We start from the raw sequence: 16,004 nt of genomic DNA, 5'->3' as shown, positions 1-16,004 counted from the left end.
GATTCAGAGAAGAGACTCATCCTCCTCTTCAGATTCAGACAGTGACAGTAAAAGGTTAGCATGTTTCTGCCTTTTTAGACCTGCAGGTCATTTGTACATATTATCCTGATGCCTTTTTAAAATGATAATACAACATTTATCACAAGAAACTGAACACCAATGTCCTAATAATGCTACAAGACAAGTCCTTGCCTTTGGCACTAGAGGGCGCTAAATCACTGTTGAAGAGGGAGGTGAAGCTGGTTTTTGGTTCCATCTCAAAAGCTGAGTTTTTGTGCCAAACTTGAAAAGTTTTGTCAACCATAAACTTTGTATGCTTGGTCGAAATATAGAACAGGTTGTAGCTACCCTTACTAAGGATGTCAGTTAATGTGTCCAGCTGCTTAATTCTGTGGTAATACAGGACAGTGATGAAAAAGGAGTCTTCGGATGTTTAGCAACAGGAAGAGGTAGTCTTATGAAATTTAAAATGGGTGTAGGGTTGATTTGAACTGAGTGAATGCATCATCCAGCCAATGTAATGCTTATCTTGTTGTTTGGGGTTGGGGCGGGGGGAGGCCTTATTTATTATTCTCCTATGGAACCGAGATAGTTATCATCCTCTATAGATGAGGTAAAGGTTTGTATCATAACATTAAGTGTATCTCTGCTTTATCTTCCTCAGCCAGCTCTCACAACAGCTTACTTCGACCCCCACCTACTAGTCCCAATCATTGATTGTTTGTGTGTGTGTGTTTTACTCCTCAGGCGCAGAAAGGACCACCATCATCATAATCCATCATGCCTCAGTCAGACTGGAGCCAGACCCCATGACAGCCATTCAAGGGGGGGGCCAAAGGGCGAGCGCCACCCCTCCTCCTCCCAACGACGCCAGCAGAGGCATGACACAGACTCCTCCGACAGGGGTCCCCTGTACCCCGTCACCGTGCTAGCTACAAGGCAGCCCCTGCTGCTCCTACACAAAGCCACAGGCGGCGCCATGACACAGACTCGGACGATTAAGTTCCCCCTAACCCCCCAATCAGACACACGCAGAGGGAGAGGAGCCCTCTTGTCCACAGCCGAGCAGCTTGACTGGTCTATGGACTGTCCTCATGTACCTCTGGACTGGACTCAGTGGGCTGTGGTTGAGAACAGTGTGTCAATCTGTAGGCTACTCCTCAAACCACCCGCAGGCTTGTGACCTTGCTTGAACTGATCATCGTTTTTATCTGTTTAATTTGTGTCTTGGTTATCTTTTTCTGAACCAGCACAAATTTATTTTATGATCTGAGTCTAGCTACCAAAATTGAAGGACATTTTGCCACTATTCATGCAAGTAAATCAGGGACTAGTAAGTACTGAAAGCAAGATAAGTAGATGTGTACTTGGTGCTGAAATTATGTTACTGTCAAAAACTTTTGCTGTCCAAGATATTTAATTCTGGTGTCACACTTGCCCATACCACCAGCAAAAAAAACATACGTGGGCCAACAATTGTTGGTCTCCTCTCCTATTTGGTTTGTCTCTCTTGGTCATCAGTTGAAAATCCTCTCATTCTGATGCTTATGGTCTCCAATACATCTCTCCATCCCACTGTGCCTCCTGCACTACTCAGCAGCTTTGCTCCTTTTCTTTCCTCCATCAAGCCAGAACTCCTTTGTCCCCATCCCTCCTTTCTGTTCTAGGTTCAGCTCCCTGCCTCCCTGGCTGTGGTGAGATACCATTGGAATGCACTCCAGTGGTCATAATGGAGTATAGTGTTTGCATTTGCCTTGAATTGGCTCTGAAAGGGGCATTCTGCTGGCTGGCACCTGGGGGTGCACTAAAAAGAGCAAGGCATTCACAAAGGAAAGTGCAAAAAACCAGGCTGGTCCTTTATATGGCCGAGTACCGTTAGGACCACCACACACAAACCAAGCTGATGGACCAGCAGGAGAGGAGGCAGAGACAAAGCCATCCTCTAAGGGACCCGAGAGTCCCGCCCCTCCCTCTTCTACCATACTCTCCTGCCATGTTTTATAGGCTTGGTTGCGTTAACCATGGCAGCCTAATCAACCTGAAAGAGCGTTGTCCTAGATTGCTCCCCAATTATTGCCTCCCTCCCCCGGTGCAGACCCCAACATAACAGACATACAGGGACAGGCCCCACTATCTCCATTTATCACTTATTCAATACCAGTTTTGGGTGGTTAGTTGGCTGTCATCACCTTTGACCAACCCACTCCCTTAGTCCCAGGTCATGGGGTGAGAGTAGTTGGGTGTGATTGAGGATTAGTGGCAAGAGAGTGGAGGAAGCTGTGACACCAAAGTACAGGCCAGGTCCATTTTTAGAGGACGTGGAGTCATTTTGAATTCAAACTGTGTCAATGGGGAGAGAGGCTTGATTTAACTTGTACGCATGGGGCACGGCCAGTTTCTAACTTAGAAGTTATTACAGTTTTTTCCAACCGCTTACACACAGAATCTTTTCATGTCACACGATTTTTTGAAACCTCTCACTCAAAGTGCAAAACTACACACCAAATCTCCAAAACCTTAAGCTATTTCTCAGCCTTTGACTCAGTTGTCAATTGCATAAAACACTTTTTTCAAAACACTACACACAATTCTCTACCTAAAACACAAAAATCTCACAGGAAGTGACTTGCTTTCCTTTTCCAAACACAACCAATCAAAATGCTACACTTATTCACCAGGTCACACACACACTCCTCACATATGTAAACACTAATTGCTTAACTGATCACTAACCAATCACTGCTTTACTGTAGTATCAGATTACCTGTTTTGAACAATGGATGCCAACAATGGACAGAGAGCAAGAGGAGTAGGAGGGAGAGGCAGGGGACAACAACGAGGACAAATTCAAAGACGAAGAGTTGGAAGAGGAGGAAGAAGAGGACGAGGGCAAAGAAGAGAAGGAAGGAGAGCCATCTCTGATGAGATTAGGGCAACACTTGTTGATCATGTGATCAACCATGGTTTGACCATGAGAGAGGCTGGACTGAGAGTCCAGCCCAACTTGAGTCGATTTACAGTGGCGTCCATAATTCGAACCTTCAGAAATGAGAACAGGTATGCAACTATCTAATGACTATTTTAGCATTACAGTAATGTACTGTAAATTACGTATGACTGCATAGTATTGCATAAACATTTGTAACTCTAAGCCATCCATTTACTGCACTGCATTGAATGAATGAGGTTGGTTATCATGCTGTACTACATTTTTTTTTGTACATTGTTTACTGTTCCTATGCTGAACACATACTGTGTTTGAATTCTGTACAGAGTGGAAAGGCAAAGACATCATGGAGGACGAGGGGACGAGGATGCTTGTTTACAGATGTACAAGAGACTGCAATTATAAATATGGTTTTGGCCAACAATGCAATTAGGATTCGAGAGATAAGAGAGCATATCTTGAACAATGACACCATATTTAACAACTCAATGCTGTAAGCCTGTCGACCATACAACGCATCCTCCAACCGCACTAAGTGACGATGAAACAACTTTACAAGGTGCCATTTGAGAGAAACTCTGACAGTCTTAGAATCTGCGACATTACTTTGTAGAGGTATGTATGCAACACTACTTCCAGTACTTCAGACATACCATATTTACTCATCTGTATATCCTTTTGTCTGTTATAGAGAGTATTGGAGATGGATGCACATGTAATTCGCCATGAATTTATTTATGTGGATGAGGTTGGCTTCAACCTCACCAAAACCAGGCGGCGCGGAAGAAATGTAATAGGACAGAGGGCAATTACCAATGTCCCTGGACAGCGTGGGGGTAATGTAACTATGTGTCCTCCATCACAATGCCACACTGGGTCCGTACAACACCGGCCATATGCTCACTTTTCTGGTTGCAATTTACACAATGCTTGTCCCTGATCCAGATCAGGAGCCTGCTAGATTTGTGGTTATATGGGACAATGTTAGTTTTCACCGGGCTGTTCTGGTCCAAAACTGGTTTGCCACTCATCCACAATTTGTAGTTTTGTACCTACCCCCATATTCACCTTTTCTAAATCCCATAGAGGAATTCTTCTCAGCCTGGCGCTGGAAAGTGTATGATCGCCAACCCTATGCCCGCATGCCGCTTCTCCAGGCAATGGAGGACGCATGTGGGGACATAGAGGTTGCCTCTATCCAAGGTTGGATACGCCATGCTAGGAGATACGTTTTCTCGTGCCAAACATCGAGGGAAGTATCTTGTGATGTGGACGGAGTATTGTGGCCAGACCCAGCCCGGAGAAGAGATGAGGCGTAGCTTAGCACTGGTGACTGCCCCCCCAAACCCCCTACCAATTCCTGGACTGCCACCCCCGGGACCCCACACACACAATTGTGTTCTTTACTGTATTCTAAAGAATATACATTTGGTTTACATATGTTTATGGTTTTGTTGTATGCTACTGTATATAACAGTAATGTTTGGCCTAATAAATATTTTCTGTTTCTACATTGCATTGGTGTTTACAGTATACTTGTTACCCCTCTCAGCAATTACTTTCACTGTAGAACATTGTATTGAAATGTCGATACAAGCCTATGAAAGACCAAAGAGCTTTAGATTTAGAAGTGTTTACATGGTATATCCAAAAATGTACTATTATGAAATAAGTGTTTGCCATTTGATGCAAATGCTTCATTCTGACATGTGTTTATGGCATTTTGAAGGAGAAGTGAGGCATTTTGTGTGTGCAGTTTTGGGAATTGTGTGTCGAGTTTTGAAAACGTGTGTAAGCAGTTGGAAAAAACTAATAGTAAATATGTAAACTGAAATATACAATATTTGCTTAGTGCCAGTTGGTAGATTCATTCAGATACATGTTGCCTTCCTTGGTTTGATCTGCTGTTGACCGATAATGTTACAGTTCAAGGAGATAGAGGTTAATGATGTAATGTCAGCATGCTCAAATCCAATTTTATATTTCACTTAACTGCACAAAGAGAAACAGAACATGTAAACTTTCTCTAATCGCTTTAATTACAGTGCTTTTCTCACAAAAAAATGAAAGCTGAAATAACTTTACATAAAAAAAAATACATGTTTAGACAGTTTTGCTAAAGAGATTAACAATGTTTTCAAAGGTTCAAACAATCAGTTTAAAATCAAGAGGTTTTTTAATCCAACGCCTTGCTTTAAAATAAACACTAAGACATTTCCATAGCACTCTGGTGGACAGGGCAGGGGTCAATTCAAATTAAAAGGCAGTCAATTCAGGAAGCGAAGTTAAATAATTTTTAATTGGAAAAAACAGCATCTATTTTCAACGACTTCTCAAACTGTGGAGTAGAAGCTATTCATTTCAAACGTTTTTACATTTTTGAAGTTAATTACAATCAAGTTCCAAGTTTTGAATTCACTTCCTGAATTGACTGCCTTCAATTCGAACCCAGCCCAGCTGGTGGAATAACACCCAAAACCTTTTGATAAGAAGCTCAAAGGGTCGTAACGGAACAGCATGTTTCTTTTGACATGAGGACAAAAGTATACCTCAGAACATGGCCAAGGACAACATGAGCTGTAAAGGAGATAAGATACTAGCACTAAGTTTAAAAATGTGGAGCTCAAAACAGATTTCTTATTGCCACTGACACATGATACATGCCTCATTCCAAAACGATTAATATACTTTTATCATTCTCAATAAAAAGGCATGAAAACACCACCTTTAGGTCATGATCGAGGCTAATGCAGGACATCAGAATGTAGGCCTATAACGGTTTTGTCATACCAGTGCATCACATAGCATACACCTTCAATTATAGGGTTGTTGTGGCGCTAAGTCATTGTGATGTGGATGTTGAGGACATCAAGGCATCCCAACCCTTGAGCACCTGCAGTTGACAAGAGGGGTAACGACAGAATGCTTGTGCAGACTAAAAATGTAAACAATCAATTAGCTAGTCCCGCTGACAATCAATGTGTGTACAAGATATTAGATTCTGCACAGGATATGGGATTATTATAGCAAATGGATAGGCAGGAAGGAATTCTGCTTCTCCAGGCATTGTGAAGATCTGTTGATTTGTGCAGAATCTGTGAATCGCAAACATGCACTTGTTGCTCACCAACAAGACCAACATACAGACCACATCCTGCACTTTTGTTGCTATTAAATTCAGGCTCATTGTGACGAAGGCAGTACACATTATTATTAACCTGAGCCGCTGTCATACCAACAATGCTGACCAGACAGCACCTCTGTTCATCACAAAGCAGGTGAATGATGAGATTCAGAGGAACATACTCTACATGGCAGCCACTTCTCAACATGATCTGGACATACAACAAAAGCTGGTAAGTGTTGACAAGAGTTTTTGACTTTGAAGCCCACCGACCTCTGTTTTAGGCTTCATCTCAATAATATTCTCACAGTACAACTAGTTAATGCCAGTGTTTTGCTAAATGGTATTTTGGGGGAGCAGGATATTGTAGCATTCAGAGGTATTAAACCATAAATGATTCAAGTAGTGCATCATGTATGCATTATTCAGAATCCCACCCCCCCCCCCAAAAAAATAAATGAAACGCTCCTTACAGTACAAATTACCAGCTGACGTATAACGTAAAGAAGTCATTAAATGTAGGGTTGAGACATGGGGTCCCATGATAGCTGGTTGAATGATTTTTTTTGCCTCCCTTTTCCATTTACTACACACGAGTATGTCTGCCCAAGGGCCAAGAAAAGGAAATAACCCAGGTTGATTTTTGTAAGTGTGCAATAAGCTGCCTCATAACCCCAAAAAACTAGACTATTTACATTAAATAAGAAACCCTGACAGTTTTCCAAGATTGGGTTATTATCCCCCCCCTGGCCCGTATGGTGTATTCTTGTAACTAGAGATGAGAAATGAGGGCATCATTCGAGTAGGTACGTTTTGACAAATGTAGCTCAATTTGCAACATCAGAAGAGTACAAAGCAAGGATAGAGAGAAGATAGTGTTACCCTTTTCACACTACTAAGCCGAGCCAAACTGAGCCGTACTGCATCGGCCTGGTTACTCATCTACCACAGTTGCTAGAACCTTGCTGGAAATGACAATGTGGAAGGAAATCATCCGAGCCACTGTACGGTTTGGGTCGGCAGGATAGTGTGAATAAGGTATATGTGAGTTGAGGAGGACAGTGGATGATGATTAGGCCTATTTCTGGTTTTTTAACTGATTAGACAACCAATCCAGTCCTTCATAGAGACCGTCTCCGCTGGTGGCACAGGTGGCCTGGATGTACCAGTTTCTATGGCGGAGGGAGTGCAGTCCCAGCTTGTCTGTGATTTCGGCCGCATTCATAGCATTTGGGAGGTCCTGAAAAGAGACATTTTCCCATTATGAGACAAAAGCCAAGCCAGGGAAGGAAGGACATCCAAAGTATATTACAGGGGTGTATATAGTCATTTCTATATTATTAAGACAAATAAAGCAAGTCAGCTGCTTTTAGGCGTCATATACTGGATAATTGAGGTGAAAAATGTAGGATACCTGTTTGTTAGCGAATACTAATAAGACTGCCTCTCGTAGTTCGTCCTCTGCCAACATTCTCATCAGTTCCTCACGGGCTTCGTTCACTCGCTCTCTGTCATTGCTGTCCACAACGAAGATGAGACCTGAAAAACACCCAGAGAGAAAAACATGAGCATTGAGTCACCTGACTTGCCTCTAAAGGGCTCGACATGAATGCTTGCCCTCTTGTACAGGACAAGTTAAAAAAAAAAATGTTGGACAAGAAGAATATAGATGTAAGTTGTCCGAATGGACAAGTAAAAAAATAATAATCACAATATCAAACAATTAGCCTACTCCGATCAGAGGGGCTAACATTAGAACACTATTCAAATCTATTTTTCCATGTACACAAATAAAAAGGCCTACATGTCAAAATGTAGGTGATATGCCCAAACCAATGCTGACATAAGGGAGGTGCCAGAAAATGTAGCCAAACTTTAATGAGACATTTAATTACATAAATATAGGTTAAAAGACAGTCATGTTTGACAAATATAATAAAGGATAATTAACATTAACGTCTAAAGGCATGATTCTGTTGACATACTCGAGGCACGGTTAATTCAGATCAAATGGTCACAAGACCGGAGAGTGAAGGACAGTGCCTGTTGCGCACCGCACATCACCCACCTTGAATCTGAGCGGAGGCGGTCAGCATTTTGAAACTATTTAACCATAAACGTAATTGTTTAAAACCTGGACGTTTTATGTCATTTTATGAAGCATGTCTTACCTTGTTTCAAAGTAGCCCAGCCAAAATATGACCATAGTCATGTTGAGGGAATTATTTTATAAACACTTAATATGCCATTGAAACCAGCATTTTTCTCATGTTCTATTGGTTTTCAAATCAACATGATTTTATTGTCCAGCAGCCAAAGGCATAATCCTAGTCATATTAGTAACCCATGCCAGTTGATGCATCTTTATATCTAGCCTCTTATTTTCAAAATTGTATTTTCATCTTGGTCAGATGAAACCGCTCACGCGTGAGGTGTGCTTTTGAGGACAAGTATTTTCCCGCTAATTGCATTTTGGAACATTCGCGTGTAGTCTACAGCCATGTGTGCATTGTTTAGCTTATAATATGAAGAAATAAAACTTTATCAACATTTTAAGCTAAATGGTCTGATCTGTTGCATCAGCCTCATTGCTTTTACATTTTTTAAGTGGTTGTATGGATTTTGGATCTATCGTCCCATAACTGTCCCAGAGTCTGTATTGAACCATATTCATCATTTTTATGACCAGACGCCCTTAATTTCGAGCCCTGGAGGGTATTATTTTATAAAGACATAAAAAGTATTTGGTTGTACTTGTAATGTTGCAATATTTTATAGGCTACCAAGGGTGGCAAACCATCCTCCAGGATAGCCTTAAAGGGGCATTGCTGTATTTTGAGACAAGCTTGAATATGCAAAGCATAAGTGTAGCCTACATTTTTGTCTGATTCTCTATGGTAATAAAGATAGTAATGCATTTTATTTTTTTAAGTGGTGCCTTGCATCATACAATGGGCAAGTGACTTGAGCTTTTGGACAAGTACAAAAAAAAATTGGCCTAAAAAGTTAATGCCAAGCGCTGCTCTAGTCTGTTGGCCCCCTTTGACAGGAGTGAAATGACTTGCTGTCTGCACACAACTTACCCTTTGTGTTCTGGAAGTAATGACGCCACAACGGTCGAATTTTGTCTTGGCCGCCTACATCCCACACTGTAAAACTTATGTTCTTGTACTCGACTGTCTCGACATTAAAACCTGAGTGGAGGAGAGAAGATATTAATAACCTGTCCAACCTATTTGAGGCAACACATGAACATGTCCAGGGGGAATTAATTGTGTTGTTTCTAATAAAACATTTTAAGTCTCATTGTTACACAAAATATAATATACATACAAACTGGGCTGACAACATTTAGGCCTACATACCACCAGTACTACTACTTACCTATAGTTGGAATGGTAGTTACAATTTCCCCAAGTTTTAACTTGTACAGGATTGTTGTTTTACCAGCAGCATCGAGACCCACCATGAGGATCCTCATCTCTTTCTTGCCAAATGCTTTAAAGAGGCTTGCAAATAAATTCCCCATAGTGAAGATGAGGGATTCAACTTTGGCAGAAGGAAAACTAGATGAGAACAACAAGACAAAAACCAATCAGATTTGTAACAGTCAGTGTGTATTTGTGCGCTGCCAATTATAGGTTAACCCATATTTTAAGCAATTATGAGTTGTTTAATATGCCTAGTTTAGAAGCTTGCTGACAAGTTATTTTTTTAAGCTAGCAAGATAGCTAGCTAACTAGCTTCTAGTTAGAATTTAACTAACCATGTAGCAAACATTAGCTAGCGTCAACTGTTAGTTAGGTAACGTTAACTATCTAGCGTTATACAAATAATTTATATACTAGCCAATTAGATAAAGGAAGATAACCGTCGTGTACAAAACTGTCTTGCAGTGATTTGAAATTACACAAATGGCTATATCGAAAGATGATTGACTAGCTATAAGTTAGCGCTCTACTAAGCTAGCTAGCTGGATGTTTTGCTAGCGTTAGCAAGTGGCGCCCAGCTAAGTTAGCCTAGCCAGCCATCTGGCAAGTTTTTTTCCAGAACTTTTTAACTAGCTAGACACCAGGAAATTATACAATTTTACGTTATATAGCTACTTAGCAGCTAAAAAACGATTTGAAATATGACTATTATCATATTCAAACATCAAGAGTATAAATTACAGTTGTTTTCAATTCTTTCCTCTTCAAGGCGTTTCCTTCCTCAAGATGGCGATTATTATTTGGCCACGTCACAGCTTCCAGAATTACTTCCGTGAAACAGCCGAAACAGAGACTTTGGCATATGGCCAGAGAGGATGAGGGGAAGAGAGAGGGATAACTCGGCCTACAATCTGTCTTCTCCAGCAGAAGGCGTTTTTCTGTTTTTTTCGCTCACCAAGCAAGGAGTTTTTGTATGGAGATCAATGAGTGTCGAATTTGGTCAACCAAATATCGAATGGCTTATTTGTTACTCGTTTATTTGATCAAATATACGTTTTGTAATGCTTAGGTTGTTATGAGTGTACTGATATAAGTAGGACACGTGACATCCTGTCAAACTTTTAGACAAAAACAATTTATATGGGAATTGTGCCTGTTACTGCAACCCTGGATCCTTCAGATGTCCTTACCATAAACCCTAAACTTAAGCTTAGCCATGACCCTAACCTTAACCATTTAAAATTTGAACTTCAATGGGGTAGGGACATCCCAAGGATTCCTGATAGCAAGGACCATTGTGGTTGTTCAAACATGTATCTGCCCTCTCATTGGCTAGAATGGTTCCACCTGACTTTCTTCTTCTTCTTCTTCTTCTTCTTCTTCTTCTTCTTCTTCTTCTTCTTCTTCTTCTTCTTCTTCTTCTTCTTCTTCTTCTTCTTCTTCTGTGAGGTTTATCTTCACCCTTGACCCATCCTCCTCTAATTTATTTCATGCATCAGCATATGACACCTTCTGAACTACTCTGACCCTGGCTACCTCAACCTGCCTCTCGCACACCGGACACTTCCGATCCCCAGCAACATGGGCACCCCTACAGATGACACAACTATTTCCACTGAAACTACACATTCCTCTTTCCCATGCCCTCATGCACACTTCCTACATATTGGAATCTCCCTCCTACACACAGCTGCAACATGACCATACTCGTGGTACCTGAAACACAGCAGTGGGTTCGGCACAAAAGCTCTAACAGGATAACTGATATATCCTAACATGACTTTGTAGAGTAAAGACTGATTCAAAATTCAAAAGGACAGACAGTGTCTCCTCTACTTCACCACGCTCACCACCAGGTCTGCGTCGCACCAAACGGCGGTCGTTACAAACACTAGGAATCTTCACCTTCAATTACTCCACCTCCGCTACCCCAGAAATCACTCCTTTCAATGGCGTCCTGTTCCTAAGAGCAAGAAACCGATCTTGCCCAAGTTGCATGGCATGGATCGCCCACTCCCCTCTGGGCAGAAGAAACACACACAAATACCACAAGTCCACTACGGGTTACCTTCACTGACTCAGCTGCACCCAACTCCTTTCCCACCCACCCTGAAACCACACATGGATTCGCCAAACGGCAATGATCCACTTTCTCAAAAAATGTCACTCCTACTGGACTAGATTCTTCTTTATCATGTCCATCAATGCAAGGCTCGGGCTCAGAGCTCTTCACCACACCTTCCACTTCACTTAACTCACTGTCATTCACTTTCCTTTCACCTCCAAAACTCGACCTTGCATACTGCTCAGTCTGTTTGTACTTGCCAACAGTCTTCTTAGTAAAGAAACAATGTTCTTCTGTGAGGATTTCAATACTACAGCATAACGACAGCAATACTACAGCATAACACATGCTTAGAAGATGTTATTGCGGGTGTAGCGAAATGCTTGTGTTCCTAACTCCAACAGTGCAGTAATATCTAACAATACACAACAATACACACACATTTAAAAGTAAAACAATGGAATTAAAAAATATAGAAATATTAGGACGAGCAATGTCAGAGTCTAAAATTGAATTTCTTTAAAAACAATTTTTATTATCAATCTACAGTCGTGGTCAAAAGTTTTGAGAATGACACAAATACTAATTTTCACAAAGTCTGCTGCCTCAGTTTTGATGATGGCAATTTGCATATACTCCAGAATGTCATGAAGAGTGATCAGATGAATTGTAATTAATTGTCCCTATTTGCCATGAAAATGAACTTAATCCCCCAAAAACATTTCCACTGCATTTCAGCCCTGCCACAAAAGGACCAGCTGCCATCATGTCAGTGATTCTCTCGTTAACACAGGTGAGAGTGTTGATGAGGACAAGGCTGGAGATCACTCTGTCATGCTGATTGAGTTAGAATAACAGACTGGAAGCTTTAAAAGGAGGGTGGTGCTTGAAATCATTGTTCTTCCTCTGTTAACCATGGTTACCTGAAAGGAAACAAGTGCCGTCATCATTGCTTTGCACAAAAAGGGCTTCACAGGCAAGGATATTGCTGCTAGTAAGATTGCACCTAAATCAACCATGTATCGGATCATCAAGAACTTCAAGGAGAGAGGTTCAATTGTTGTGAAGAAGGAGTCAGGGCGCCCAAGAAAGTCCAGCAAGCGCCAGGACGTCTCCTAAAGTTGATTCAGCTGCGGGATCGGGGCACCACCAGTGCAGAGCTTGCTCAGGAATGGCAGCAGGCAGGTGTGAGTGCATCTGCACGCACAGTGAGGCGAATACTTTTGGAGGATGGCCTGGTGTCAAGAAGGGCAGCGAGGAAGCCATGAATTAGGAAACATTTCTAAAAACCTGTTTTTACTTCGTCGTTATGGGGTATTGTGTGTAGATTATTCCTTTTTAGAATAAGGCTGTAATGTAACAAAATTTGGAAAAAGTCTGAATACTGAATACTTTCCGAAAGCACTGTAAGGTGCAGGGATGAGTAACCGGGTGGTAGCCGGCTAGTGACAGTGACTAAGTTCAGGACAGGATACTTAACAGTCTGATGGCGTTGAGATATAAGCTGTCTCTCGGTCCCATCTTTGATGCACCTGTACTGACCTCGCCTTCTAGATGATAGCGGGGTGAACAGGCTGTGGCTCTGGTAGCTGAGGTCCTTGATGATCTTCTTGGCCTTCCTGTAACACCAGGTGCTGTAGATGTCCTGAAGGGCAGGCAGTGTGCTCCCGTTGATGCGTTGGGCTGACCGCACCACCCTCTGGAGAGCCCTGTGGTTGCGGACGGTGCAGTTGCAGTACCAGGCGGTGATACAGCCTGACAGGTGCTCTCAATGGTGCATCTGTAAAAGTTTGTGTGGATCTTAGGGGCCAAGCTGAATTTCTTCAGCCTCCTGAGGTTGAAGAGGCGCTGTTCCGCCTTCTTCACCACACTGTCTGTATGGGTGCACCATTTCAGATTTTCATTGATGTGTACGCAGAGGAACTTGAAGCTTTTCACCTTCTCCACTGTGGCCCCGTCGATGTGGATGGGGGCGTGCTCCCTCTGCTGTCTTCTGAAATCCACGATCAGCTCCATCGTTTTGTTGACGTTGAGGGAGAGGTTATTTTCCTGGCACCACTCTGCCAGGGCCCTCACCTCCTCCCTGTAGGCTGTCTCGTTGTTGTTGGTAATCACGCCTACCACTATTATGCTGTCTACAAACTTGATGATTGAGTTGGATGCATGCGTGGCCACGCAGTCATGGGTAAACAGGGAGTACAGGAGGATAGTGGAGATGTTGTTGCTTACTTTCACCACCTGGTGGCGGCCCGTCAGGAAGTCCAGGACCTGTAGGGGTAAAGTGGAGGCGATATGCTCCTTTACTAGCCTCTCAAAGCACTTCATGATGACAGAAGTGTGCTATGGGGCGATAGTCATTTAGTTGAGTTACCTTCGCTTTCTTGGGTACAGGAACAATGGTGGACATCTTGAAGCAAGTGGAGACAGCAGACTGGGATAGGGAGAGATTGAATATGTCCATAAACACTCCAGCCAGCTGGTCTGCGCATGCTCTGAGGACGCAGCTAGGGATGCCGTCTGGGCCGGCAGCCTTGCGAGGGTTAACACGCTTAAATGACTTACTCACACCGGCCACGGAGAACGAGAGCGCACAGTCGTCAGGGGCGGCCCGTGTCGGCGGCACTGTTTTATCCTCAAAGCGGGCGAAGAAGGTGTTTAGCTTGTCCAGGAGCAAGACAGCAGTGTCTGCAACGTGGCTGGTTTTCCCTTTATAATCTGTGATTGTCTGTAGACCCTGCCACATACGTCTCGTGTTTGAGCCGTTAAATTGCGACTCCACTTTGTCTCTGTACTGACGTTTTGCCTGTTTGATTGCCTTATGGAGGGCATAACTGGACTGTTTGTATTCTATCATATTTCCAGTATACCACAATCACACCAAGAGTAGTTAATCATGAAACATACACCTCCACTTTTCTTCTTCCCAGAGAGTTCTTTATTCCTATCCGCACAATGTATTGAAAACCCAGCTGGCTGTATGGACAGTTACAGTATATCCGGAGAGAGCCATGATTCTGTGAAACAGTATATTACAGTCCCTGATGTCTCTCTGGAAGGAGATCCTCGCCCTGATCTCGTCTACTTTATTATCCAGGGACTGAACATTAGCGAGTAATATACTCTGAAGCAGCGGTGGACCTCATGAGTCTGACTAAAAGTCCACTCCAAATACCTCTTCTCTGCCGGCGGCATCATGGAGCAGCCTCAGGGATAAGTTAAATTGCCTTGGATGGTACGAACAAAGGATCCAATTCAGCAAAGCAATATTCCTCGTCAAAATGCTGGTGAGTTACCGCCTCTCTGATATCCAAAAGTTATTTCCGGCTGTATGTAATAATGCAAAGAACGTTTTGGGCTAATAATGTGAGAAATAACATAAAAATAAAAAGAATACTACAAAGTTGCTTAGGAGCCTGAAACAAGGCGGCCTGTCTATCAGCACAATCTCTCCTCATGGTTCTACTTAAAGTAATGTTCTGAAATTGTTCCAAGAACGTTAAGAAACAATGGTCTTCTGTGGGAATTTCAGTATTTCAGCATAACGTTTCCTACAGATTTCCTCATGGTTTTATTTAAAGTCATGTTCTCAAATTGTTAAGAAAACGTTCAATAAAAACCACAGGAAAACTTTTGTAACATTCAGAGAACGTTCTAAGAATGTTATTAAAAAATATATACATTCCGTTCTCAGCATCAACAAAACTCTCTCTGTCCTCTATCTTGTTTAGTGTGTTCAGGTGTATTGGCGGTGCAACAAAATTATAATAGATAATAATAAAATAATGGGGTCAATGCAAATAGCCCGGGTAACCATTTGATTAGCTAGCAGTGTTATTAAAAGCCTTATTGAAACATTCAGTGAAAGTTATAAACAAATACTCTAAATAACTTATAATTTCCGTTCTCAGAACATTGAAGGGAAATTTCAAAAATATTCAACTTCATCATCTCCGGCACCACCCCAACATCAACTTACTATATGTGAAAATTCCTAGTTTCTATGTTTGGTAGTAAAACAGATAGAGAAAGATAAGTGTTTCCAATGACATCATCAACCAATTAGTAGGCAATTAGTAGGAAATGCCTACTCACAATTGGTCAAACTCAAACGACACACAGATGATGTCATTGGAAATACTTATCTTCCTCTATCTTTTTTACTACAAAACATAGAAACGGACCATTTTCACATGTTGATGTTGGGGTGCTGTTAGGCCTACTGCTGCTAGGTAGCTCTCTCTCTGCTCTCCCCCTCCCCTCTGTCTGTCCTTGATTGCAGGAGTGAAGTCTGGTGTGCGGGAGTCAGGGTTCCAGCTGCAGCTCATTCACCATAATCACCTCAGCCTTTAAGACCCGGTCAAACTTTCCACTCATCGTCAGATCATAGTCAAGACGACCATGTTAGTCTCGCTGCCGACTCAACCTGTTTGTTTTCGC

At 42.2% G+C, this 16,004-nt stretch overlaps 1 protein-coding gene and 1 long non-coding RNA gene across 2 annotated transcripts; one reads left to right on the top strand and one right to left on the bottom strand.

Moving 5' to 3' along the window:
* Window positions 1–4,463, top strand: LOC311114458. Its single transcript, XR_014611113.1, has 3 exons — window positions 1–54; window positions 748–3,057; window positions 3,274–4,463. It is a non-coding gene; the product is annotated as an uncharacterized lncRNA (long non-coding RNA).
* Window positions 4,464–4,965: 502 nt separating this feature from the next.
* Window positions 4,966–10,320, bottom strand: LOC311114457 (ADP-ribosylation factor 1-like). Its single transcript, XM_084189707.1, has 5 exons — window positions 10,244–10,320; window positions 9,456–9,637; window positions 9,155–9,265; window positions 7,486–7,610; window positions 4,966–7,311 (listed from the first exon to the last, which is right to left on the bottom strand). The coding sequence occupies exons 2-5, from the start codon at window positions 9,598–9,600 to the stop codon at window positions 7,150–7,152; spliced, it is 543 nt and encodes a 180-aa protein (XP_084045833.1). The 5' UTR covers window positions 9,601–9,637; window positions 10,244–10,320; the 3' UTR covers window positions 4,966–7,149.
* Window positions 10,321–16,004: the final 5,684 nt, after the last annotated feature.

Source organism: Coregonus lavaretus, assembly GCF_964263955.1.
Source record: "Coregonus lavaretus genome assembly, contig: HAP1_SCAFFOLD_2466, whole genome shotgun sequence".
In the NCBI taxonomy this organism is placed as follows: domain Eukaryota; kingdom Metazoa; phylum Chordata; class Actinopteri; order Salmoniformes; family Salmonidae; genus Coregonus; species Coregonus lavaretus.
The sequence above is the reverse complement of the archived record's forward strand: the minus strand, read 5'-3'. Positions and strand labels throughout refer to the sequence as shown.

What these genes read in the sequence shown, in the direction of transcription:
- LOC311114457 (XM_084189707.1), bottom strand. Translation starts at nt 9,600, where the DNA reads ATGGGGAATTTATTTGCAAGCCTCTTTAAAGCATTTGGCAAGAAAGAG. An exon ending in AACTACCATTCCAACTATAG is followed by an intron (nt 9,266 to 9,455) that starts GTAAGTAGTAGT and finishes TCCTCCACTCAG; the next exon opens with GTTTTAATGTCGAGACAGTC. An exon ending in TTACTTCCAGAACACAAAGG is followed by an intron (nt 7,611 to 9,154) that starts GTAAGTTGTGTG and finishes GGTGTTTTTCAG; the next exon opens with GTCTCATCTTCGTTGTGGAC.